This window comes from Oncorhynchus kisutch, linkage group LG1, assembly GCF_002021735.2.
Source record: "Oncorhynchus kisutch isolate 150728-3 linkage group LG1, Okis_V2, whole genome shotgun sequence".
Taxonomy (NCBI): domain Eukaryota; kingdom Metazoa; phylum Chordata; class Actinopteri; order Salmoniformes; family Salmonidae; genus Oncorhynchus; species Oncorhynchus kisutch.
The window spans coordinates 33,154,709-33,181,024 of NC_034174.2; the positions used below are offsets into that span (position 1 = coordinate 33,154,709).

Below are 26,316 nucleotides of genomic sequence, written 5' to 3' on the forward strand. Positions count from 1 at the left end.
CATTATTTATACTATAGTTAACTGTAAATACTGCATTATATACTACAGAGGGGTTGGGTGCTATGTGTTAGTTTTAAGCATTTTTTTTAGGGACCCCTGAAAACTCGAAATTCTCCTATACCCCCTGGTTGAGAATCACTATAATCAATTACTGATAGATATTAACTTCATTTCCCATTAGCCCGGCAATTATTTTCCTCAATTTCCGCGTCACGTGTCTCTGAAAGTAAACATATTTTGCTCTTCTGCGTTATTGTAGGACCAGACAAGTTAGAACAGTTAACAGACAATAGTATTTAGAAGTGTGTGAGTATTTTGAGTCACTGTCAAGGGTGTTTAGATTGTAGCTATTTATTTTTAGTGAAGTTATAACTCAGCTCTCTAGCTAAATTTTTACACAGCCAACGCAACGCGGAAAGAACATACAGGTAGTAACGTTATAAAGTGACGTTTCTAGCTAGCCAATTAAGTTAATATAGTAACTAATGTTAACTACTTAATTTCTTCGTATGAATTTCTTACTCTTCTATCAAAAGTATTCGGCTTCTTCCATGTGCATAGAAAAAGCTAACACATATTTGTATGGTTAATGTGCTAGTTTCCCGGCCAACGCCTTTCTCCCTTCCTTTTTTCTCATGCTCGTCGTCGCACACATTTCGTTTGAAAATGTGTCGTAGTTGACAGAATTCTGCGTCAAGCGCTTGACAGACACAGCAATACAATTTTGTAGAATTAGGGATGACATTCATTCTTTTTACTGAACACCTTCGTTTTTTCCATTTGGTCGGCTTGTCAAAAGCCAGGTAGATTATAAGAGACATTTTCATAGGTTTTACCTGCTGGGATCAAAATGGGTTGCACACTAAGTGCCGAAGATAAAGCTGCCATGGAGAGGAGTAAAAATATTGATCGGAATCTGAGAGAAGCTGGCGAAAAGGCATCAAGTGAAGTCAAACTGTTGCTTCTAGGTGAGTGTTCATATGTGACTGACATTCGCAGCTAGTATATCAATTATATGAGATCTGGAGAGTGTCTGTCTAACTGATCGAATTACTGTTATGTATGGCTCATGACTAGCTTTCGAAAACTCTTCTGTATTTAGGGTTTGAGGTTACATTGGGCCACATTTGGCTCCGTGTGAACTACAATTCCGACGCTATGGTTTTAACATGTTGAAAAGTCAATCATCGCTTTCAAATCGGTTTTCGAGACATGCTTTTAAAAAATATATTTAAAAAATACTCCCCCCTTGCACACATTTGTTTGAGCTAATTATCGCAGGTGGCCACCTATGGCTTTCATAAACAAGAGATGTAACATTGAGATATGGCCGTCTGGGAACACATTGTTTTAAACTTCTTTTTTTTTCACGGTTTTTTGAAAATGATTTCTCGCTAATTAAAAAAAATATGCTCCTTGTGTTTCCAAAAACATACTGCAAGTGTTAATGTTTAGAGCAAGCGGCTCGCTAATTTTAAAAATATGTTCCTTATGTTTCCAAAAACATACCGCAAGTGTTAATGTTTAGAGCAAGCGTCTGGGCTCTTAACAAAACACCCCCAGTCAGAAGATACTATGGTCAATAGGCGCTAAAGCAGTTAGTCATGAGCCTACCCTGTTCATAGATGCTACCTGGCAATGGTTATGGTGGAACCTACTTTACTCAAATGAAAGCTGTCATTACAATTCAGTCTTCCACAGACTGCATTAAAAAACCACTTTAGCGTTCATGCTTATGATGTAGCCTGATGTTTTCCCCTAGATTCTCAGGGCAGGTGCAAAGGCCCCAAAACAGTAGGGGGTTGTAGTACTGTCACAGATGGAATCAGCTGTTTCTGAGCTCTGACTGTGCATGTTTGTTGTTGTATCTCTACACATTTAGTAGAGCTAAGGATTTGAAACTTCTCCTGATATTATGTCTCCTTTCTTTGCCTCTAAACATTCCACTTCAAGGTGCTGGAGAGTCTGGGAAAAGCACAATTGTAAAGCAGATGAAGTGAGTACACGTTTCAACCGTTTTGTGCACACCCAAAAGAAAATAAGAAACTAGCATTCTGTTTACATCTTTTGACTGATTTAGGAACCCATGTGAAGTGCTGTATCAGCTATGAGCCTTTGCGATATGATGTTATCTATGTCACGAGGCCTAGATTAGATGTTGACCGCAAGCACCAGTAAGATGCGCATGTTAACCTTCTCTTCCTGCCCCCAGAATTATCCATGAGGACGGGTACACACAGGAGGAGTGCAGCCAGTACAGAGTGGTGGTTTACAGCAACACCATCCAGTCCATCATCGCCATCATCAGAGCTATGGGCAGGCTGGGCATAGACTTTGGGGACACAGCACGATCAGTGAGTCAGCTTGAAGATTATTTTACATTCCAGTGCTCTTAATTAGTTTAGTAGATTATGTTAGATTCATTTACTATTGTTTCCTTGGAAAATGCCATAGTAAGTGTTGTTTCTATTTATGTTGTTATGACTACAAGGAAGTACATATTTCACAAGAACAGTGTACAGAATTATCTACTGGCTGCAGTGACATTTTGTTCCAAATTGTATTCATCACATGCTTCGTAAAAAAATCAGGCGTGGACTAACACTGAAATGCTTACTTACAGGCCCTTCCAAACAATGCAGAGAGAAACAATAGAAAAGTAAAACACGTAATAATACATACACAGTAAGTAATGGCTATATACAATGAGTACCAGTACCGAGTCGATATGCAGGGGTACGAGGTAATCGAGGTAGGTGTGTGTGTATGCATATGTACGTATATGTATGTGTACTAGGCATATAATGACAGATGGTAAACAGTAGCAGCAGTGTATGTGATGAGTCAAAAAAAATTGTGCAAAAAAGGCTCAATGCCGATTGTCCGGGTAGCTATTTGGTTAACTATTTAGCAGTCTTATGGCTTTGGGGTAGAAGCTTTTCAGGATCCTGTTTGTTCTAAACTTGGGGCATTGGTACCGCTTACCATGCGGTAGCAGAGGACAACAGTCTAGGAACAACATCTATGGTCAGCATGTGAAGTAAATCACTTGAAACCTGACTGCACCGAACATGTTCATTTGGGAGTAGGGTTGGGCAGTATACAGTATCCCGGTGTATTTTGAAATACCATCAGTAAAAAAAAATTTTTGATACATTTGAATATTAGTACTTTGTTCAATAAATACCTTCTGTCAACTTGTGCACTAGGTAATGAATAAAGCAGACCGTGTTAATCATTTTGCCTGTTAGATTATTTTTCATTATTAAGCTTACTGGTACTAGTTTCACAAAACATATGTTTTAGCCAGTCACATGTGTTTGTTTACAAAGAAACACAACTAGCAAAATGGGCGCTTCACAAGGGTACTGTCACTCTGGTAGTGCAACCTAAGTGAGGTGATCAAGTTGCAATTGTGTGAAATTCACTACTGTTGTTTCCCAGCTTTATATCGTATAACTATTAAGTTAACTATCAAATTGTGCCAAATAAATTGTCCCCAGTTGGGTTTAGCTAAGTGGCTAATGTTAGCTTGCAAGCTCAAGCTTCTTGGTAGCTGCAGCAGAGACAATCCCCTCCTGGATTAAGATCCCTGCTATTTAATATTTATTTTGTGCGTGCTGCAAACTACGTTTTGAGAGGCTTTGAGAAACTGGGTTTTCTTGGTAGTAAATGTTTCCATGAGCTTGTTAGCATTTACCAAGCATCCACTATGGGGATTCCTTAGTACTTGTTAGCATTCTGGTAAATTATGATTTTTTTGTGGGGGGGATGGCGCCCCCTGTGTGCACTACCAGTAATAACATATTTCCCAGGACATCGCAGGCACAGTATGGAAAACTGGATTCCGCCCAACCCTATTTGGGATTGACGTTTTTCTGTTGTCATACTTTGTTTCCACGATAGACGAGCGTTGTTGTTTCCTGTTGGTAACTGTGGTTTTATTTGTTTTGCTGTGTCTCCAGGATGATGCCCGCCAGCTTTTTGCCTTGGCCAGCTCTGCAGAGGAAGGGGTCATGACCCCTGAACTGGCTGGGGTCATCAAGAGGTTATGGCAGGACGGAGGGGTCCAGATCTGCTTTGGCAGGTCTAGAGAATACCAGCTTAACGACTCCGCCTCATAGTAAGAGCATTACAAATCTCTGCTCTAACACAACTTGAATCAAATATTATAACGACTAGAGAACCATTGTGACTGATTGGAGGAATATTGGTTATCCTCAAACATGAGAAGCGAGACTGTAATCCAAATGACTGTAATTCATCCAAGGTTAGGGAAAGCCTGATGATCTGAAAAGAAAATCATTGGAAATAGGGAGAAGTGTAATGAACTTGTACCTAAGGTCTTATGTGACATGTTAATCATGTTAATGCGGCCTGGACTAATTTCGTATACATTGAAATGTTTTTCTGTTTTCCACTGCCTGTCTGGGGTCCAAACAGGAATTAAACAATAGCCTACATCATAAATAAAATAGTACATCAAACTAGACATTGCATTATACATACAGTATGTACATTGCTCCATTACTTCAAATTTACATTATAAAATGTACAATACAACAATACACTATTACAATGTGTGGGTGTGTGAAGAGTAAGGCTGGCACAATGACCGTATTATGGATGAAGACTGTAATGAAAAAATAAACGCCAGAACTGTTTAACACTTGAATTGCTGGTGTTAGAATCGAGGCTAACGAGCAGTCATTACAGTGTAATAAATACATTTAATATACAGTGCATTCCGAAAGTACCCCTTGACTTTTTCCACATTTTGTTACGTTACGGCCTTATTCTAAGAAAGCCGTTCGGCATGTACTTGGTGTCCACGTCAAACCAAAACTTAATTCCAAACTTGTCGGGTTTACTCGCAATGTATTGCGCAAAGCAACAAGCCTTTGTTGTGAACAATTGTTAATCAACAGGGATCTTCTCTCCTGGTTTGCAATGCTGTTCTATACAAACGTCAGATACCATGGCAAATGTGTCTGTTTTCAGATTTCTCATTTCTGTGTCATCAAAACGGAGGTAACACATGATCTCTCTGAAGCGATCATGTTACATGATTTGCTGATGTTTTTGCTTGAGCTGTATGACCTGCTCTCTGTGATGACATTTTGTGATGATAATCGGCCCGTAGCTTGTTCTTCCAATGTTGGGAGAATGGGTGGAGGAGGAGGGTCAACGGGGGGGGAAGACCATAAAACAAATTACATACCCTCCGAAAACTTGTTATAGCTCCAGTTCTGTATGTGATATTATGATTCTAACAACGGCAGTGTGTTATTTAGGAAAAGTGAAGGACGGAGGCTTGACTGAGTGATTTAATTTAATTAATAAGCAGTCAAAATGACTGCTTTAGCAGATCTAGTGTTAAGTATAATTTAGATTTTATTATTATTATTTTTTTAACGAACAGCTGACTGAAAAGAGGGTGGCCGGGCATTCGTGTGGTTGAGTCCGTTTCTGCGGTAACGTGGACTCTAACAACGTGACTAAACTTTGTTGCTCCTTGCTGAAACAAGCAAGATGTAGAACACTAAGGTAACCTGCCTAAATTGTAGAACACTAAGGTAACCCGTAGCACTCATGTCCGTAGCCATGGAGTATTTTGAAAGGCTGGTAATGGCTCACATTAACACCATTATCCCAGAAACCCTAGACCCACTCACTCCAATTTGCATACTTCCCAAACAGATCCACAGATGATGCAATCTCTATTGCACTCCACACTGCCCTTTCCCACCTGGACAAAAGGAACACCTACGTGAGAATACTATTCATTGACTACAGCTCTGTGTTCAACACCATAGTGCCCTCAAAGCTCATCACTAAGCTAAAGATCCTGGGACTAAACACCAACTGGATCCTGGACTTCCTGACAGACCGCATCTAGGTGGTAAGGGTAATTAACAACACATCCTTGATTCAAGTTCCTTGGTGTCCACATCACCAACAAGTTCTCTTGATCCAAACACATCAAGACAGTTGTGAAGACAAAGGCTATTCCCCCTGAGGAAACTAAAAAGATTTGGCATGGGTCCTCAGATCCTCAAAAGTTCTACAGCTGCAACATCAAGAGCATCCTGATGGGTTGCATCACTGCCTGGTATGGCAGCAACTGCTTGGCCTCCAACCAGAGGGTAGTGCGTACGGCAGGTACATCACTTTGGCTAATCTGCCTGTCATCCAGGACCTCTACACCAGATGATGTCAGAGGAAGGCCCTAAAAATTGTCAAAGACCCCAGCCACCCCAGTCAGACTGTTCTCTCTACTACCGCATGGCAAGCCATATCGGAGCGCCAAGTCTAGGACCAAAAGGCTTCTCAACAGCTTTTACCCCCAAGTCATAAGACTCCTGAACTTCTAATAAGATGTCTACCCAGACTATTTGCATTGTTACCCTATGCATTGCTACCCTATGTTTATCATATGCATAGTACGTACATGAATGTATGGTTAAAGTGACTACCTCAATTAGCCCGACTAACTGGTGACCCCACACGTTTACTACCCAGACTATCTGCATTGTGCACCACCACCCACCAACCCTTCTTTTACCCTACTGCTACTCTCTGCTCAATTAGCCCGACTAACCGGTGCCTGTATATAGCCTCGCTACTATTATAGCCTCGCTACTGTTATTTTTCACTCTTTTTACTGTTGTTTTTTTATTTCTTTACTTATCTATTGTTCACCTAATACCTATTTAAAAAAAAAAAAAATAATAATAATAATTAAATGTCATTGTTGGTTAGAGCCTGTAAGTAAGCATTTCACTGTAAGGTCTACTACATTTTGCGCATGTCAGCATCAGCACATGTAACGGATGTGAAACGCTAGCTTAGTTAGCGGTGGTGCGCGCTAAATAGTGTTTCAATCGGTGACGTCACTTGCTCTGAGACTTTGAAGTAGGTCTGCAAGGGCCGCGGCTTTTGTGGAGCGATGGGTAACGATGCTTCGAGGGTGACTGTTGTTGATGTGTGCAGAGGGTCCTTGGTTCGCGCCCGGGTATGGGCGAGGGGACGGTCTAAAGTTATACTGTTACACACACATAGAAATAGAATGATGGCAGCACATGCATATTCTTTGCTTTTTATATACAGTACCAGTCAAAGTTTGGACACCTACTCATTCAAGGGTTTTTCTTTTCTTTTGACTATTTTCAACATTGTAGAGTAATAGTGAAGACATCAAAACCTTGAACGAACACATATGGAATCATGTAGTAAGCAAAAAGTGTTAAACAAATCAAAATACATTTTATTTTTGAGATGCTTCTAAGTATCCACCCTTGGCCTTGATGACAGCTATGCACACTCTTGGCATTCTCTCAACCAGCTTTTTTGGAACCAAAAATCTCAAATTTGGACTCCTCAGACCAAAGGACAGATTTCCACTGGTCTAATGTCTGTTGTTCATGTTTCTTGGCCCAAGCAAATCTATTCTTCTTATTGGTGTCGTTTAGTAGTTTTTTTTGTTGCAGTAATTCGACCATGAAGGCCTGACTCACGCAGTCTTGAGCTGTTCTTGCCATAATATGGACTTTGACTATTACCACCCCTACCTTGTCACAAATGTGTTATTTTTATAGCGTTGATGTCTTCACTATTCTATAATGTAGAAAATGTGTAAAAAATAAAGAAAAACCATTGAATGAGTAGGTGTGTCTAAGCTTTTGACTGGTACTGTGTGCAATATATAGATATATTATTTAAAACATATTTTATTGCACAGGAGACACCTGTCTGAATTGTGCCCGTCTCAGTGGACTAATCCATTGAGGAGGCTGCTGGAATGCCATGGTCCAAGAAGGGAGTGTGGCTAAGATGCACAAGGCACGTCTCTCTCTCTCATAATGCTCTCTGTCCCGCCATTTCGTGTGCATTTGTTGTTTTGTAACTTCATTGTGTGAATTGTTTGCCCTTTGATTGTTACTGTCTATCAATTCCCCATTTACATATATCACCAGTAGTAGCCTACATTTACCGTTAATTCTGATCATTTCTAATCTACAATGTTTGTTTGGTTATGGTCATTTCTGTTTAATGCATTCAATATTATTAATTGTTTACCGTTCATTGTCAGAGTGGACATGATTGCAGAGCACACGCGTGTGAGAAAGTTTGTTTATTTCATTCTATTTATGAGTTTTGACTTTTTAAAATCAAATTATTTAGGTTATTTAGCATACTTTTATATATTTGTATTTATTTATTTGTTGTGAATGACTATTTCCTCAATGTATTTAAAATATTTCCCGCTCTCTCTCCCTTTCGATAACCACTTGGCATGAAAGGGAAAGGTTTTAATGATCTGATCCAGTGGAAATATAATAAATACTTGATTACTTCTTATTTGCACAAATAGCACTACAGCTTGGTCTGTCCTGAACTCACTGGCACCTGAATTTTGTACATTTTCACCCCAAATTCTCATTATCGAAATGCCTCTCAGGTCATTTGAATAAGTAAAATGTTATTTATTTCTATAAAATGCAATTTATTTCTATAAAATGCAAAATGTCCATAAATCAAAACATTTATACCAATTGAAGTTTAATGTAAACTATAATATTTATTACGTTAAGTGTCTAACTTTTTTCAAGTTGCTGTAAAAACTCATGTTTATTGTTTTATTCACGCATCATCTAGAGGAGAAGTCCTTAGACGAGCGGAAGTTCATTTAATTTCTTCACTTATATGCCTTCAGAATGAGAATCTTATTCTCAAACACCCCCTTTATGACTCTTGACATACTGAAATGACAACTCAAATTGGGAAAACTTACCATACCAACATGGAGCCATGAATGGGGCTTCATCAATGTGGTCTTTTTTTTTGTGTGCTCATTATAGTGGCCGTCTCTTATTACTTGCAGATTGAGCTACTGGCCTCATTACCGAACCACACACTTCTCATGACCGCATATTTTTTTAGGTCAGTTTCAGTAATGATATTTTTCATTTCAGCAAATTATAATAATTTAATTCTAACATATAGTCAATGGGTTTGCTGTGCTGGTAACTTTATTTACTAGTACCACTCCTTACATCTATTGTATAGCATTTTTGTTACATCCGTTATTTGATTAAATAGGGGTTGTCATGAAATATGAGTGTATAAACACCATTTTTAATTAAGGCAACAATCTGGAGTTTGATTCAGCAAAGTGCAACCCGCCATCCAGGCTGTATCACATCCTCGCTGTGATTGAGAATCCCATAGGGCAGCGCACAATTGGCCCAGCCTCGTCCGGGGTAGGTCGTCATTGTAAATAATAATTTGTTCTTAACTGACCAGCCGAGTTAAATAAAAAATGAATGTACTTTAAAGGAGGTCAAAATGGGGGATGTCGTGTACCTTTGTTATGACAAGCCTAAGTAAGTTTAGAAGTAAAAATTAGCATAACAAGTCACATAAGTTGCATGGACTCTGTGCGCAATAGTGTTCAACATGACTACCTCATCTCTGTACCCAACATATACAATTATCTCTAAGGTCCCTCAGTTGAGGAGTGAATTTCAAGTACAGATTCAACCAAAAAAGACCAGGGAGGTTTTCCAATGCCTTGCAAAGAAGGGCACCTATTGGTAGATGGGTAAAAATAAAAAAGCAGACATTGAATATCCCTTTGAGTATGGTGAAGTTATTAATTACACTTTGGATGGTGTATCAATACATCCAGTCACTACAAAAATACAGGCATCCGGAGAGGAAGGAAATAACCCCGGGATTTCACCATGAGACCAATTGTGACTTTAAAACAGTTAGAGTTTAATGGCAGTGATTGGAGAATTGAGAATAGATCAACAACATTGTAGTTACTCCACAATACGAACCTAATTGTCAGTGAAAATAATTTAAGGCTGTACAAAATAAAAATATTCCAAAACATTCATCCTGTTTGGAACAAGGCACTAAAGTAATACTGCAAAAATGTGTCAACGCAATTCACTTTTTTTCTTGAATATTAACTGAATGGAGCTAAGCACAGACAAAATCCTAGAGGAAAACATTTCCACTAGAAACTGGGAGATGAATTCACCTTTCAGCAGGACAATAGTCTAAAACACAAGGCCATATCTACAATGAAGTTGCTTACCAAGAAGACAGTGAATGTTACTGAGTGGCAGAGTTACCGTGCTTCTACACCTGCATTGCTTGCTGTTTGGGGTTTTAGGCTGGGTTTCTGTACAGCACTTTGAGATATCAGCTGATGTATGAAGGGCTATATAAATACATTTGATTTGATTTGATCTTCTTGAAATCCATGGCAAGACCTGAAAAATGCTTATCTCGCATTGATGAAAACAACCAATTTGACAGAGCTTGAATAATTTTGAAAAGAATAATGGGCAAATGTTGCCCAATCCAGGTGTGGAAAGCTCTTAGAGACTTACCCAGAAAGAATCACAGCTGTAATCACTGCCAACGGTGAGTATTGACTCAGGGGGTTGAATACTTTCTAATCAAGATAGTTCCTTTCGCAAGTCTTCAGACCCCTTGACTTTTCCCACATTTAGTTACGTTACAGCCTTATTCTAAAATGTGTGATAAAAATAAAAAAAATCCATCCACATACATACCCCATAATGACAAAGCAAAAACAGGTTTCTAGAAATCTCTATTAAAAATGAACAGAAATACCTTATTTACTTAAGTATTCAGACCCTTTTCTGTGAGATTTGACATTGCGCTCAGATGCATCCTGTTTCCATTGATTATCCTTGATGTTTCTACAACTTATATTGATTGGACATGATTTGGAAAGGCACACACCTGTCTATTATAAGGTCCCACAGTTGACCGTGCATGTCGGAACAAAAACCAAGCCATGAGGTCGAAGGAAGTGTCCGTAGAGCTACGAGACAGGATTGTGTCAACGGATCTGGGGAAGCGTACCAAAACATTTCTGCAGGCACCTAAAGGGCTCTGACCATGAGAAACAAGATTCTCTGGTCTGATGAAACCAAGATTGAACTCTTTGGCCTGAATGCCAAGTGTCACGCCTGGAGGAAACCTGGCACCATCCCTACGGTGAAGCATGGTGGTGGCAGCATTATGCTGTGGGGATTTTCTTTAGCAGCAGGGACTGGGATTCTAGTCAGGATCGAGGGAAAGATGAATGGAGCAAAGTACAGAGATCCTTGATGAAAACCTGCTCCAGTGCTTAGGACCTCAGACTGGGGTGAAGGTTTACCTTCCAACAGGACAACAACCCTAAGCATACAGCCAAGACAACGCAGGAGAGGCTTCGGGACGTCTCTGAATGTACTTGAGTGGCCCAGCCAGATCCAGGAAATGAACCCGATCAAACATCTCTGGAGAGACTTGAAAATAGCTGTGCAGCACCGCTCCCCATCCAACCTGACAGAGCTTCAGAGGATCTACAGAGAATAACTGGAGAAACTCCCCAAATACAGGTGTGCCAAGCTTGTAGCATCATACTAAAGGCTGTAATTGCTGAGTAAAGGGTCTGAATAGTTATGTAAATGTCATATTTCAGTTATTTAATACATTTCAACATTTTTCTAAAAACCTGTTTTTCTTTGTCATTATGTGGTATTGTGTGTAAATTAATGATCTTTATTTATAAAAAAAGAAAAGAATTTAGAATAAGGCTGTAATGTAACAGTGGAAATAGTTAAGGGGTCTGAATACTTTTCAAATGCACTGTGTTCGTGTTTTATTTTACAAATGTTAGATTTTTTTTCTTCCACTTTGACATGAGAGTATTTGGTATAAACATTTTTTTTTAAATACAATTAAATTCATTTTCATCCCAGTTTGTAACACAACAAAATGTGGAAAAAGACAAGGGGTGTGAATACTTTCTGAAGAAACTGTATTTAGAAGTTTTAGGCATATCATGTTGTGCCATTTGCCTGTAGAATCCCATTCAATTTAGAAATGCATCTAAAATACATTAGAACCACACATCCATGCCCTAATACATGAATATTCCCTGTAAATTCCTAAATTCCCTTTTTTTTTTAAGTCACATTTTTATGCTGAAGTGACTTGTGAAAATACATGCACGTAATTACAGTACTTATCCTAAAAGAATAGTTTATGCAAGTCATTTGGGATTGACAAATGAAAGTTTGATGTTTTGGAATACTGAATCTCTAATAGAGCTCAGTACAGTTTTTGAATGGTAAACTAGGAAACACTCATTACCCCAACATGCATTCTCCCAAACCTGCTTTTCTGTAATGCACCAATATTTTGGAAATATTAGGAAAAATAAAATGTTTGCGTTTCGTAATTTTTGCTTAATCTGATAGTGTGCCTTTTTTGTTATTTTATCCAAATACGTGTACATAAAAATAACAAGTAATTATTACCAAAAAACAATATTCAGGAAAGGTTGTGTTATGAGAAATTACTAAGTACATGTTAAGTGTCATGTTTAACTCAGGCCTTTTTATTAAGTTAGCGATGTTAAAACGTATTAGAAAGGGATTTGTTTTACCTTTTTGAACTTAATGATAATTCTTGCTTGGGTAGTTGTGGAAATTGTGGTGAAATGCATAATATATGTGCAATAAACATAACAATGATTATGAAATGGATACATACAGATCCTAATCTTAGTGATCCAAGAGGAATTATGGTGGAAAATATTTTGTCAATTTCTTTTGGGTCAAGTGTCAGTTTTGTGAGAATTGCCCATATGATTACTCTGAGTTTGTTTTGGGAATAGTTTTCTTTGTTTACTTTGTATTCCTCCCATATTGGCTTAATTTGTTCACTTGCATTGTTCACATCCATGGTTGATCCAGAACTTCTATTACATGTGTTAGCTCATCAATTTGAAATGGCATTATCCAACAATTGGTAACTAGTGGTGTATGTAAGTAATTTATGTTAAGTCAGTTTCCTTTTCTTCCTCTTCAGTTACCTGAATGACCTGGACAGGATATCCCAGCAGAACTACGTGCCCACGCAGCAGGATGTCCTGCGCACCAGAGTCAAGACCACCGGCATTGTGGAGACACACTTCACATTCAAGGACCTCTACTTCAAGTCAGTAAGCTGTTAACACAGCACTCCGTGCGCCGACTTACACTAATAATACCTGAGGACCATTGTCCCTACAGTTAGTGATTCACTAATGTAGAAAATCGCAAAGCTGTCTGTACAACACCCTAGTGACCACAATTTACTGTAAAAGTGTTGTCTTTCTCTCTCCCACTCATTCCTTTTTTTTATGTCCTCTTCTCTCAATTCCTCATGTTATTTCTCTCTGTCTGAATCTCCGTGGCTGCAGGATGTTTGATGTGGGGGGTCAGAGGTCTGAGAGGAAGAAGTGGATCCACTGCTTCGAGGGAGTCACAGCCATCATCTTCTGTGTTGCGCTCAGTGACTATGACCTGGTGTTGGCTGAGGATGAGGAGATGGTGAGTGGGACAGGGCATAAACTCTAGATCTATAGTCCTGTGGTAATGACATGATACTCTTTATCAAAAGAGATTGCCCACACGCTGACCCCAACACTGCTCATCTCTCCACAGAACCGTATGCATGAGAGCATGAAGCTGTTTGACTCCATCTGCAACAACAAGTGGTTCACGGGCACCTCAGTCATCCTCTTTCTCAACAAGAAGGATCTGTTTGAGGACAAGATCCAGAAGAGCCCCCTCACTATCTGCTACCCAGAGTACTCCGGTACATCTTTAACTCTTTACACTCATTGGAATTGGCCTGTATGGATAGGGATACATTTAAATGTTTCTTACAGAAGAAATATGAAAAGCCTATGCACAACCATTTAAACAATTGAAAGGAAACAGTTTGTAAATTATGGAAAAATTATTAGACTAAAGGTAGGGACAAGCCGCTGTTGATTTGATGTGCGTTATACGTTTTCTGTACTTTTCGCCACATTTGTGGATAAGAAATCTGAAAATACTCTGGGTACATTCAGTAACATGATATGAATATTCCTGGAAAATGTGGGGTAGATGCAACACAAAACAAAAATACAATTGTTTGAGTGAGAGGACTAACTGGTGTCTCCAAGTGGCTACACAACTCTCCAGAGTGTGCACAGTTAAGTAATTTGAGTTGTGGCTGAAAGACGACATGAATAACATACAGCTGGCGGGTTATACACTATCGGCAGGATAGAACCGCAACCTCTGATAAGGCAGGTGGTGACGGTCTATGTACAGTGCCTTGCGAAAGTATTCGGCCCCCTTGAACTTTGCGACCTTTTGCCACATTTCAGGCTTCAAACATAAAGATATAAAACTGTATTTTTTTGTGAAGAATCAACAACAAGTGGGACACAATCATGAAGTGGAAGGACATTTATTGGATATTTCAAACTCTTAACAAATCAAAAACGGAAAAATTGGGCGTGCAAAATTATTCAGCCCCCTTAAGTTAATACTTTGTAGCGCCACCTTTTGCTGCGATTACAGCTGTAAGTCGCTTGGGGTATGTCTCTATCAGTTTTGCACATCGAGAGACTGACATTTTCCCATTCCTCCTTGCAAAACAGCTCGAGCTCAGTGAGGTTGGTTGGAGAGCATTTGTGAACAGCAGTTTTCAGTTCTTTCCACAGATTCTCGATTGGATTCAGGTCTGGACTTTGACTTGGCCATTCTAACACCTGGATATGTTTATTTTTGAACCATTCCATTGTAGATTTTGCTTTATGTTTTGGATCATTGTCTTGTTGGAAGACAATTCTCCGTCCCAGTCTCAGGTCTTTTGCAGACTCCATCAGGTTTTCTTCCAGAATGGTCCTGTATTTGGCTCCATCCATCTTCCCATCAATTTTAACCATCTTCCCTGTCCCTGCTGAAGAAAAGCAGGCCCAAACCATGATGCTGCCACCACCATGTTTGACAGTGGGGATGGTGTGTTCAGAGTGATGAGCTGTGTTATGGATATCTTTAAGAAATGGCTTTCTTCTTGCCACTCTTCCATAAAGGCCAGATTTGTGCAATATACGACTGATTGTTGTCCTATGGACAGAGTCTCCCACCTCAGCTGTAGATCTCTGCAGTTCATCCAGAGTGATCATGGGCCTCTTGGCTGCATCTCTGATCAGTCTTCTCCTTGTATGAGCTGAAAGTTGAGGGACGGCCAGGTCTTGGTAGATTTGCAGTGGTCTGATACTCCTTCCATTTCAATATTATCGCTTGCACAGTGCTCCTTGGGATGTTTAAAGCTTGGGAAATCTTTTTGTATCCAAATCCGGCTTTAAACTTCTTCACAACAGTATTTCGGACCTGCCTGGTGTGTTCCTTGTTCTTCATGATGCTCTCTGTGCTTTTAACGGACCTCTGAGACTATCACAGTGCAGGTGCATTTATACGGAGACTTGATTACACACAGGTGGATTGTATTTATCATCATTAGTAATTTAGGTCAACATTGGATCATTCAGAGATCCTCACTGAACTTCTGGAGAGAGTTTGCTGCACTGAAAGTAAAGGGGCTGAATAATTTTGCACGCCCAATTTTTCAGTTTTTGATTTGTTAAAAAAGTTTGAAATATCCAATAAATGTCGTTCCACTTCATGATTGTGTCCCACTTGTTGTTGATTCTTCACAAAGAAATACAGTTTAATATCTTTATGTTTGAAGCCTGAAATATGGCAAAAGGTCGCAAAGTTCAAGGGGGCCGAATACTTTCGCAAGGCACTGTATATTTGTAAACAACAGCTGGTGCATGATATCTAAGGAAGTCTCGGTTTTGCTCACCTGAGGTAGAGTATCTCATGATAAGCTGTAGACCACACTATCTACCTAGAGTTTTCATCTATATTCTTCGTAGCTGTCTATGTACCACCACAAACCGATGCTGGCACTAAGATTGTACTCAATGAGCTGTATACGGCCATAAACTAACAGGAAATGCTCATCCAGAGGCGGCGCTCCTAGTGGCCAGGGACTTTAACGCAGGGAAACTTTTATATCCGTTTTACCTCATTTCTACCAGCATGTTAAATGTGCAACCAGAGGGGAAAAAACTCTAGACCACCTTTACTGAACACACAGGGATCCTTACAAAGCTCTCCCTCGCCCTCCATTTGGCAAATCTGACCATAATTCTATCCTCCAGGTTCTTGCTTACAAGCAAAAGCTGAAGCACTAGTGACTCGGTCAATAAAAAAAGTGGTCAGATGAAGCAGATGCTAAGCTACAGGACTAATTTGCTAGCACAGACTGGAATAGGTTCCTGGATTCTTCCGATGGCATTGAGGAGTACACCACATCATTCACTGGTTTTGTCAATAAGGGCATCGATGACATTGTCCCCACAGTGACTGTACGTACATACCCCAACCAGAATCCATGGATTACAGGCAACATCCACACTGAGCTAAAGGGTAGATCTGCCGCTTTCCAGGAGCAGGACTCGAACCAGGAAGCTTATAAGAAATCCCACTATGCCCTTCGACGAACCATCAAGCAGGCAAAGCATAAATACAGGACTACGATCGAATCAAACGACACCGGTTCCGACTCTCGTCGGGTGTGTCAGGGCTTGCAAACTATTAAACTACAAAGGGAAGCACAGCCACGAGCTTCCCAGTGACACGAGCCTACCAGACAAGCTAAATGACTTCTATGCTCGCTTTGTGGCAAGTAACACTGAAACATGCATGAGCACATCAGCTGTTCTGGACGATGTGAGTAAGACCTTCAAACACGTCAACATTCACAGGGCCTGATGGATTACCAGGACGTGTACTCCGAGCATGCGCTGACCAACTGGCAAGTGTCTTCACTGACATTTTCAACCTCTCCCTGTCTGAGTCTGTAATTCCAACATGTTTCAAGCAGACCACCATAGTCTTGTGCCGAAGATCACTAAGGTAACCTGCCTAAATGACTATCTACCCGTAGCACTCATGTCTGTAGCCATGAGTGCTTTGAAAGGCTGGTCATAGCTCACATCAACACCATCATCCCAGAAACCCTAGACTCACTCCAATTTGCATACCGCCCCAACAGATCTACAGGTGACGCAATCTCTATTGCACTCTACACTGCTCTTTCCCACCTGGACAAAAGGAACACCTATGTGAGAATGCTGTTCTTTGACTACAGCTCAGCGTTCAACACCATAGTGCCCTCAAAGCTCATCACAAAGCTTAACACCCTGGGACTAAACACCGGGCTGCCCCCAGGTGGTAAGGGTAGGTAACAACCCATCCGCCACGCTGATCCTCAACATGGGGGCCCCTCAGGGGTGCGTGCTCAGTTCCCTCCTGTACTCCATGTTTACTGATGACTGCATGGCCAGGCACAACTCCCAACACCAGCTTTAAGTTTGCCGATGACACAGCAGTGGTAGGCCTGATCACTGATGACGACGAGACAGCTTATAGAGAGCAGGTCAAAGACCTGGCCGTGTGGTGCCAGGACAACAACCTCTCTCTCAAGGTGATCAAGACAAAGGAGATAATTGTGGACTACAGGAAAAGGAGGACCCGAGCATGCCCCGATTCTCATTAACAGGGCTGTAGTGGAGCAGGTTGAGCACTTCAAGTACCTTGGCATCCGCATCAACAAGCTATCTTGGTCCAAGCACGCCAAGATAGTTGTGAAGAGGGCACGACAAAGCATTTTCCCCCTCGGGAAACTAAAGAAATTTGGCATGGGTACTCAAATCCTCAAAAGGTTCTACAGCTGCTCCATCAAGAGCATCCTAACTGGTTGCATCACTGCCTGGTATGGCAACTGCTCGGGCTCCGACTGCAATGCACTACAGAGGGGAGTGCGTACGGCCCAGTACGTCACTGGGGCTAAGCTTCCTGCCATCCTGGACCTCTGTACCAGGCGGTGTCAGAGGGAGGCCCTAAACATTTCCAAAGACTCCACCCACCCTAGTCATGGACTGTTCTCTCTGCTACCGCACGGCAAGCGGTACCGGAGCACCAAGTCTATTTACAAAATGCTTCTTAACAGCTTCTACCCCAAGCCAGAAGACTCCTGAACAGCTAATCAAATGGCTACCCAGACCTTTTGCCTTGCACCCCCCTCTTTTACACTGATGTAACTCCTTTTTTATTATCTATGCACATTCACATCAACTGTTTGTACATGTCGGTAGAGTTAGTCAGAAGTTTACATACACCTTAGTCAAATACATTTAAACTCAGTTTTTCACAATTCCTGACATTTACTCCTAGTAAAAATTCCCTGTCTTAGGTCAGTTAGGATCACCACTTTATTTTAAGAATGTAAAATATCAGAATAGAGTGATTTATTTCAGAGTTTTATTTCGCTCATCACATTCCCAGTGGGTCAGAAGTTTACATACACTCAATTAGTATTTGGCAGCATTGCCTTGGGTCAAATGTTTTGGGGAGCATTCCACATGTTTCCCACAATATGTTGGGTAAATTTTGTCCCATTCCTCCTGACAGAGCTGGTGTAACGGAGTCAGGTTTGTAGGCCTCCTTGCTCGCCCATGCTTTTTCAGTTCTTCCCACACATTTTCTATAGGATTGAGGTCAGGACTTTGATGGCCACTCCTATACCTTGACTTTGTTGTCCTTAAGCCATTTTGTCACAACTTTGGAAGTATGCTTGGGGTCATTGTCCATTTGGAAGACCCATTTGTGACCAAGCTGTAACTTCCTGACTGACTGTTGCTTAAATATAGCCACATCATTTTTACCTCTTCATGATGCCATCTATTTTGTGAAGTGCATCAGTCCCTCCTGCAGCAAAGCACCCCCACAACATGATGCTGCCACCCCCGTGCTTCACGGTTGGGATGGTGTTCTTCGGCTTGCAAGCCTCCCCCTTTTTCCCCCAAACATAACGATGGTCATTATGGCCAAACAGTTCTATTTTTGTTTCAACAGACCAGAGGACATTTCTCCAAAAAGTACAATATTTGTTCCCATGTGCAGTTGCAAACCGTAGTCTGGCTTTTTTATGGCTGGTTTGCAGCAGTGGCTTCTTCCTTGCTGAGCGGCCTTTCACTTTATGTCGATATAGGACTAGTTTTGCTGTGGATATAGATACTTTTGTACCTGTTTCCTCCAGCATCTTCACAAGGTCCTTTTGTTACTGTTCTGGGATTGATTTGCACTTTTTGCACCAAAGTACGTTCATCTCTAGGGAACAGAATGCGTTTCCTTCCTGAGCAGTATGACGGCTGCTTGATCCCATGGTGTTTATACTTGCGTACTATTGTTTGTACAGATGAACTTGGTACCTTTAGGTGTTTGGAAATTGCTCCCAAGGATGAACCAGACTTGTGGAGGTCTACAATTTGTTTTCTGAGATCTTGGCTGATTTTCTTTTGATTTCAAATCAAACTTTATTTGTCACATACACATGGTTAGCAGATGTTAATGCGAGTGTAGCGAAATGCTTGTGCTTCTAGTTCTGACAATGCAGTAATAACCAACGAGTAACCTAACAATTCCACAACTACTACCTTATCCACACAAGTGTAAGGGGATAAAGAATATGTTTATAAAGATATATTTATGAGTGATGGTACAGCACGGCATAGGCAAGATGCAGTAGATGGTATCGAGTACAGTATATACATATGAGATGAGTAATATAGAGTATGTAAACATTTTATATTATATTAAGTGGCATTGTTTAAAGTGGCTAGTGATACATTTTGAATTGAAACATCAATTCCCTTATTAAAGTGGCTGGAGTTGAGTCAGTATGTTGGCAGCAGCCACTCAATGTTAGTGGTGGCTGTTTAACTGTCTGATGGCCTTGCGATAGATGCTGTTTTTCAGTCTCTCGGTCCCTGCTTTGATGCACCTGTACTGACCTCGCCTTCTGGATGATAGCGGGGTGAACAGGCAGTGGCTCGGGTGGTTGTTGTCCTTGATGATCTTTATGGCCTTCCTGTGACATCGGGTGGTGTAGGTGTCCTGGAGGTCCAGTAGTTTGCCCCTGGTGATGCGTTGTGCAGACCTCACTACCCTCTGGAGAGCCTTGTTGTGGGCGAAGTGGGCGGAGCAGTTGCTGTACCAGGCGGTGATACAGCCCGACAGGATGCTCTCGGTTGTGCATCTGTAGAAGTTTGTGTGCTTTTTGGACAAGCCAAATTTCTTCAGCCTCCTGAGGTTGAAGAGGCGCTGCTGCGCCTTCACCACGCTGCCTGTGTGGGTGGACCAATTCAGTTTGTCCATGATGTGTATGCCGAGGAACTTAACTTACAATCCTCTCCACTACTGTCCCATCGATGTGGATAGGGGGGTGCTCCCTCTGCTGTTTCCTGAAGTCCACTATCATCTCCTTTGTTTTGTTGACGTTGAGTGTGAGGTTATTTTCCTGACACCACACTCCGAGGGCCCTCACCTCCTCCCTGTAGGCCATCTCGTCGTTGTTGGTAATCAAGCCTACCATTGTAGTGTCGTCCACAAACTTGATGATTTGAGTTGGAGGCGTGCATGGCCACGCAGTCGTGGGTGAACAGGGAGTACAGGAGAGGGCTCAGAACGCACCCTTGTGGGGCCGCAGTGTTGAGGATCAGCGGGGTGGAGATGTTGTTACCTACCCTCACCACCTGGGGGCGGCCCGTCAGGAAGTCCAGTACCCAGTTGCACAGGGCGGGGTCGAGACCCAGGGTCTCGAGCTTGATGACGAGTTTGGAGGGTACTATGGTGTTAAATGCTGAGCTGTAGTCGATGAACAGCATTCTCACATAGGTATTCCTCTTGTCCAGATGGGTTAGGGCAGTGTGCAGTGTGGTTGCGACGGCGTCGTCTGTGGACCTATTGGGGCGGTAAGCAAATTGGAGTGGGTCTAGGGTGTCAGGTAGGGTGGAGGTGATATGGTCCTTGACTAGTCTCTCAATGCACTTCATGATGATGGAAGTGAGTGCTATGGGGCAGTAGTCATTTAGCTCAGTTACCTTAGCTTTCTTTGGAACAGGAACAATGGTGGCCCTCTTGAAGCATGTGGGAACAGCAGACTGGGATAAGGATTGATTGAATATGTCCGTAAACACACCAGCCAGCTGGTTTGCGCGTGCTCTGAGGACGCTGCTGGGGATGCCGTCTGAGCCTGCAGCCTTGTGAGGGTTAACACGTTTAAATGTTTTACTCACGTCGGTTGCAGTGAAGGAGAGTCCGCATGTTTTGGTAGCGGGCCGTGTCAGTGGCACTGTATTGTCCTCAAAGCGAGCAGAGAAGTTATTTAGTCTGTCTGGGAGCAAGACATCCTGGTCCGTGACAGGGCTGGTTTTCTTTTTGTAACCCGTGATTGACTGTAGACCCTGCCACATACCTCCTGTACTTCCGGCGCCGACAGAGATGGCCGCCTCGCTTCGCGTTTTTTTAACGTGTTATTTCTTACATTGGTACCCCAGGTAATCTTCCGTTTCATTACATACAGTCGGGAGGAACTACTGAATATAAGAGCAACGTCAACTCACCATCAATACGTCCAGGAATATAACTTCCCCGAAGCGGATCCTGTGTTCTGCCTTCAACCCAGGACAATGGATCGGATCCCAGCCGGCGACCCAAAACAACGACGTCGTAAAAGGGGAGATCGAAGCAGTCTTCTGGTCAGGCCCCGGATACGGGCACATCGCGCACCTCTCCCTAGCATACTACTCGCCAATGTCCAGTCTCTTGACAACAAGGTTGATGAAATCTGAGCAAGGGTAGCATTCCAGAGAGAGATCTGAGACTAACGTTCTTTGCTTCACGGAAACATGGCTCACTCGAGAGAGCATCTTTCTGGTATGCCTTATGATTAACGAGACGTGGTGTGATCATAACAATATACAGGAAATCAAGTCCTTCTGTTCACCTGACTTCGAATTCCTCACAATCAAATGTCAACCGCATTATCTACCAAGGGAATTCTCTTAGATTATAATCACAGCCGTATATATTCCCCCCCAAGCAGACACATTGATGACCCTGAACAAACTTTATTTGACACTATGTAAACTGGAAACCACATATCCTGAGGCTGCATTCATTGTAGCTGGGGATTTTATCAAGGCTAATCTGAAAACAAGACTCCCTAAATTCTATCAGCATATCGATTGCGCAACCAGAGCTGGTAAAACCCTGGTTCATTGTTATTCTAACTTCCGCGACGCATATAAGGCCCTCCCGCGCCCTCCTTTCGGAAAAGCTGACCACGACTCCATTTTGTTGCGTCCAGCCTACAGACAGAGACTAAAACAAGAAGCTCCCGCGCTCAGGTCTGTTCAACGTTGGTCAGAGCCAATCTGAATCCACGCTTCAAGACTGCTTCAATCACGTGGATTGGGATATTTTCCGCATTGCGTCCAACAACAACATTGACGAATACGCTGATTCGGTGAGCGAGTTCATGAGAAAGTGCATTGACGATGTTATACCCACAGCAACGATTAAAACATTCTCAAACCAGAAACCGTGGATTGATGGCAGCATTCGCGCGAAACTGAAACTGCTTTTAACCAGGGCAAGGTGACTGGAAACATGACCGAATACAAACAGTGTAGCTATTCCCTCCGCAAGGCAATCAAACAAGCTAAGCGTCAGTATAGAGACAAAGTAGAGTCACAATTAAATCAGAGGCACTGAGTTTGAAGGTAGGCGAAGGAACGCCTTGAAATGCATCCACAGGTACACCTCAAATTATGTCAATTAGCCTATCAGAATCTTCTAAAGCCCTGACATTTTTCCTAGCTGTTTAAAGTCAACTTGTATGTGAACTTCTGACCCACTGGAATTGTGATACATTGAATTATAAGTGAAATAATCTGTCTGTAAACAATTGTAGGAAAAATGACGTGTCAATCACAAAGTAGATGTCCTAACCGACTTGCCAAAAACTATAGTTTGTTAACAAGAACTTTGGAGTGGTTGAAAAACAAGTTTTATTGACACCAACCTAAGTGAATGTAAACTTCCGACTTCAACTGTATTACCTCAATTACCCCGACTAACTGGTGCCCCCATTGACTCTGTACCGGTTCCCCCTTTATATAGCCTCGCTATTGCTATTTTAGTGCTGCTCATTAAATATTTTATACTTATTTTTACTTATCAATTTTTTTTTTTACTTACCACGCATTTTTCTTAAGTACATTGTTGGTTAAAGGCTTGTAAGTAAGCATTTCACTGTAAGGTCTACACTTGTTGTATTCGGTGCATGTGACAAGTAACATTTGATTTTCAAAGCACTTTTATGACTCAAAGAAGAGTCTTCAACTAAGGTGTTTTTTTTATTTTAGATATCCTAGCTATGCAGTTGAGGAACTAGAGCAAGCACACTTGTAGTTTTTGTTTGGAACACATCCCTGCATCCCCGCCATCACACAATTACTGTTGTTTATGCAACCCAAAAACGGTCCATTATGAATCACAACGGTGCTCAAGTTCACAACGGCTGTCAGTCAAAACCTATACAGCACTGTGAAGCACAGTCTGAGCTCTGACATCATGTTTATTAGCCTGTTACTGTGCAGCCACTGTGTACCAATTTTAAGGCACTTATCAGTACCAAAATCTTCCATTTTCCATTTGTTTACGGGTGTAAAGGGCTACTAATACAGTCTTTGACATTTCAGAGATATACAGGTGGATATTTAGGAATCAGCATCCTATAAAACAGCACAAAGCACAATTTCCTGTGGGATTGTTATAGTAACCGCAGTGCATATGCACACTGTGGATTCTTGTTTGGGATGTCTGAGTAATGAGTTCTACCTCTCTTATGAAATATTAGCTTGTGCAATATGGGAGGAGCTTCATGGCACACTTTGCTGAAGCAGGATATTTGAGTCTAGCAAGTTTAGTCTATAGTAGGAAATGACTAGTTTGTTCAAAGCAATGTATTAATTAAGTCACACATATATTGCATGTCCTTGTGAGAATAATTGCATAAATTATATTGAATACATATTCCCCTCTGCTCTAGGTTCAAACGTATTCAAAGAGGCGTCAACCTACATTCAGTGTCAGTTTGAGGACTTGAACAAGCGTAAGGATACAAAGGAGATCTACACCCATTTCACTTGTGCTACTGACACTAAGAACGTGCAGTTTGTCTTTGACTCTGTCACTGACGTCATCATTAAAGCCAACCTGAAGGAGGTCGGCTTGTACTGAGACTCCTGCACCATCATCTCTTGTCATCATCGGGGCTGGAGTGTTTAGGAATCACACATTTACGGTGTAAATCAATCATTGCCTTATTGACAGTTAGACCATATACAGGATGGGTTTTTAGACTATAAACTGTTGCCATAATGTATGAATCCTTGGATATTTCAAAACAAGATTACATGGAGCACTTATGTGGTTTTGGTTTTCTATCTTTTTGCTGTTATGGATTCCTTAGCTATGGACTGATTTTCTGTAAAATGTCTTTAAAACATTCTGCACTTTTTAGGCTTTCAGCATTCACTGTAAAGGGTTCAAATGTATTAATTACATTGTAAATGTTGAATAAGGGATCACAACTATTATGCATTTTCTGAGTTTTGACAACTTATCTTTATAACTGTATACACTGAGGGTACAAAACATTAGGAGCACCTTCCTAATATTGAGTTGCACCCCCTTTTGCCCTCGGAATAGCCTCAATTTGTTGGCGTATGGACTCTACAAGGTGTTCCACATGGATGCTGGCCCATGTTGACACCAATACTTCCACAATTGTGTCAAGTTGGCTGGATGTCCTTTAAGTGATGGACCATTCTTGATACACACGGGAAACTGTTGAGTGTGAAAAACCCAGCAGTGTTGCAGTTCTTGGCACACTACTGCCATACCCTGTTCAAAGGCACTTAAATATTTTGTCTTGCCCATTCACCCTCTGAATGGCACACATACACAATCCATGTCTCAAGGCTTAAAAATCATTCTTTAACCTGTCTCCTCACCTTCATCTACACTGATTTGAAGTGGATTAAACAAGTGATCAATAAGCGATCATAGCATTCACCTGGTCAGTCTGTCATGGAAAGAGTGGATGTTCCTAGTGTTTTGTACACTTAGTGTAAATGGTCATTGCTCAACCTAAATTGTTGTTGTGGAATTGTGTCCACAAGTGTTAATCAGTATTCTCGTGGGGATTTTAATGTGCTGAATTCTGATTGTTTTAATATATCACCATTCAGATCGTTACATAACACTGAAGTATTATACTAGCTCTTAGCGGACTGTAAGACATCACTTGATGTTTTAAAACCACTTTGAAAGAAAAAGCTTTTTTTAATGGTTGCCTTAACTTGTATTATTTTATTTTGGATAGAACTATTTTGTATAAAGATTATTATGGCCTTTCGTTGAAGACAATGGCCTTAATATAAGCTAAAAGTATTTGCCTGTAAGCCATTTTAAATGCTCCTCCTTTTGAAAACATGCTTCTTTTTTTTATTTTACCAGGTGAGTTGACTGAAAATATCTTCTTATTTATAGCAAAGGCCTGGGGAAAGTTACAGAAGTCCAGAGGACATATGAATATATTTTTTTAAATCCCTCATTATGTCGATCACAAAAGTTGTTTTGTTGAGATCACGAGAAACTATATAAATAGGAGTAGACCTATTGAATAACAGTATGACTGGGGTGGCAGAGCCCACAGTGGATCAGCGCATACGTTTTTATTGATTGCTACACTGAGGGATGGTACATTTAATACTAACCTCATGCTTTCATTTGTGTTTTGAGCTCATTATCCGTTTATAAGTTAGCTTGATAACATTCTATGTTACCTTGAGCTAAAAGCTCATGTGGCAGCTAAGCCCTCATGGTGCCTGACGGGCACCTCTGTCTCCCAGGCTGTATGCCACATCAAAGACCACAACCAATCGCATGCAAGCAACAACGCAGCTAACTTGGCTACTCTTTTGAGCGAGTTAGCTAGGTAGTCTTGTTATCTATGCTGGTTGTTAGCTTGCATAACTGATATGTGTATTGTAAGGGCCACTTTGTTTTATGGATAATATTTACATTTACAGAGTGGGTGAGCTCTAATCCTGACAGGCTGATCAGATTCAAAAGTAGCCTCCGTCTGAAACATCAGGATGCTGCCTTGTAGGTTGTTTCATAGGTAAAACTCCTTCTGTTCCATAGGTGAAGCTCCTTGCCGGCAGATTAGCAATTGGTGCATTATGCATATGATCAAGAGTGGGTGCACTCTATTCCTGGCCAGCTGATAAAATTCAGTAGTAGTGTCTGAGGCTGATCAGTCAGGATGCTGCCTTGTAGGCTGTCTGCAAGGAACCTTACATATGAAACCGCCTACAAGGCAACATCCTGATTTATCAGCCTCTAAGGCTGAAATTGAATCTGATCAGCCTGTCAGGAATGGACATCACTCACTGTAAATGTTATATTAATT

General features: G+C 41.2%; 1 protein-coding gene across 2 annotated transcripts; it reads left to right on the forward strand.

Annotated features, from left to right (window-relative positions):
* Window positions 1–200: 200 nt before the first annotated feature.
* LOC109895913 (guanine nucleotide-binding protein G(i) subunit alpha-like) lies at window positions 201–25,193 on the forward strand. Of its 2 annotated transcripts, none has more exons than XM_020490020.2 (9): window positions 201–428; window positions 804–968; window positions 1,954–1,996; window positions 2,213–2,354; window positions 3,966–4,123; window positions 12,907–13,035; window positions 13,280–13,409; window positions 13,524–13,677; window positions 23,887–25,193. In XM_020490020.2, the coding sequence occupies exons 2-9, from the start codon at window positions 851–853 to the stop codon at window positions 24,075–24,077; spliced, it is 1,065 nt and encodes a 354-aa protein (XP_020345609.1). In that variant the 5' UTR covers window positions 201–428; window positions 804–850; the 3' UTR covers window positions 24,078–25,193. The 2 variants fall into 2 exon arrangements, with proteins under 2 accessions (XP_020345609.1, XP_020345600.1); XM_020490011.2 differs by having other exon boundaries at window positions 220–428; window positions 800–968.
* Window positions 25,194–26,316: the final 1,123 nt, after the last annotated feature.

What these genes read in the sequence shown, in the direction of transcription:
- LOC109895913 (XM_020490020.2), top strand. Translation starts at nt 851, where the DNA reads ATGGGTTGCACACTAAGTGCCGAAGATAAAGCTGCCATGGAGAGGAGT. An exon ending in ACAATTGTAAAGCAGATGAA is followed by an intron (nt 1,997 to 2,212) that starts GTGAGTACACGT and finishes TCCTGCCCCCAG; the next exon opens with AATTATCCATGAGGACGGGT. An exon ending in TTCAAGGACCTCTACTTCAA is followed by an intron (nt 13,036 to 13,279) that starts GTCAGTAAGCTG and finishes CCGTGGCTGCAG; the next exon opens with GATGTTTGATGTGGGGGGTC.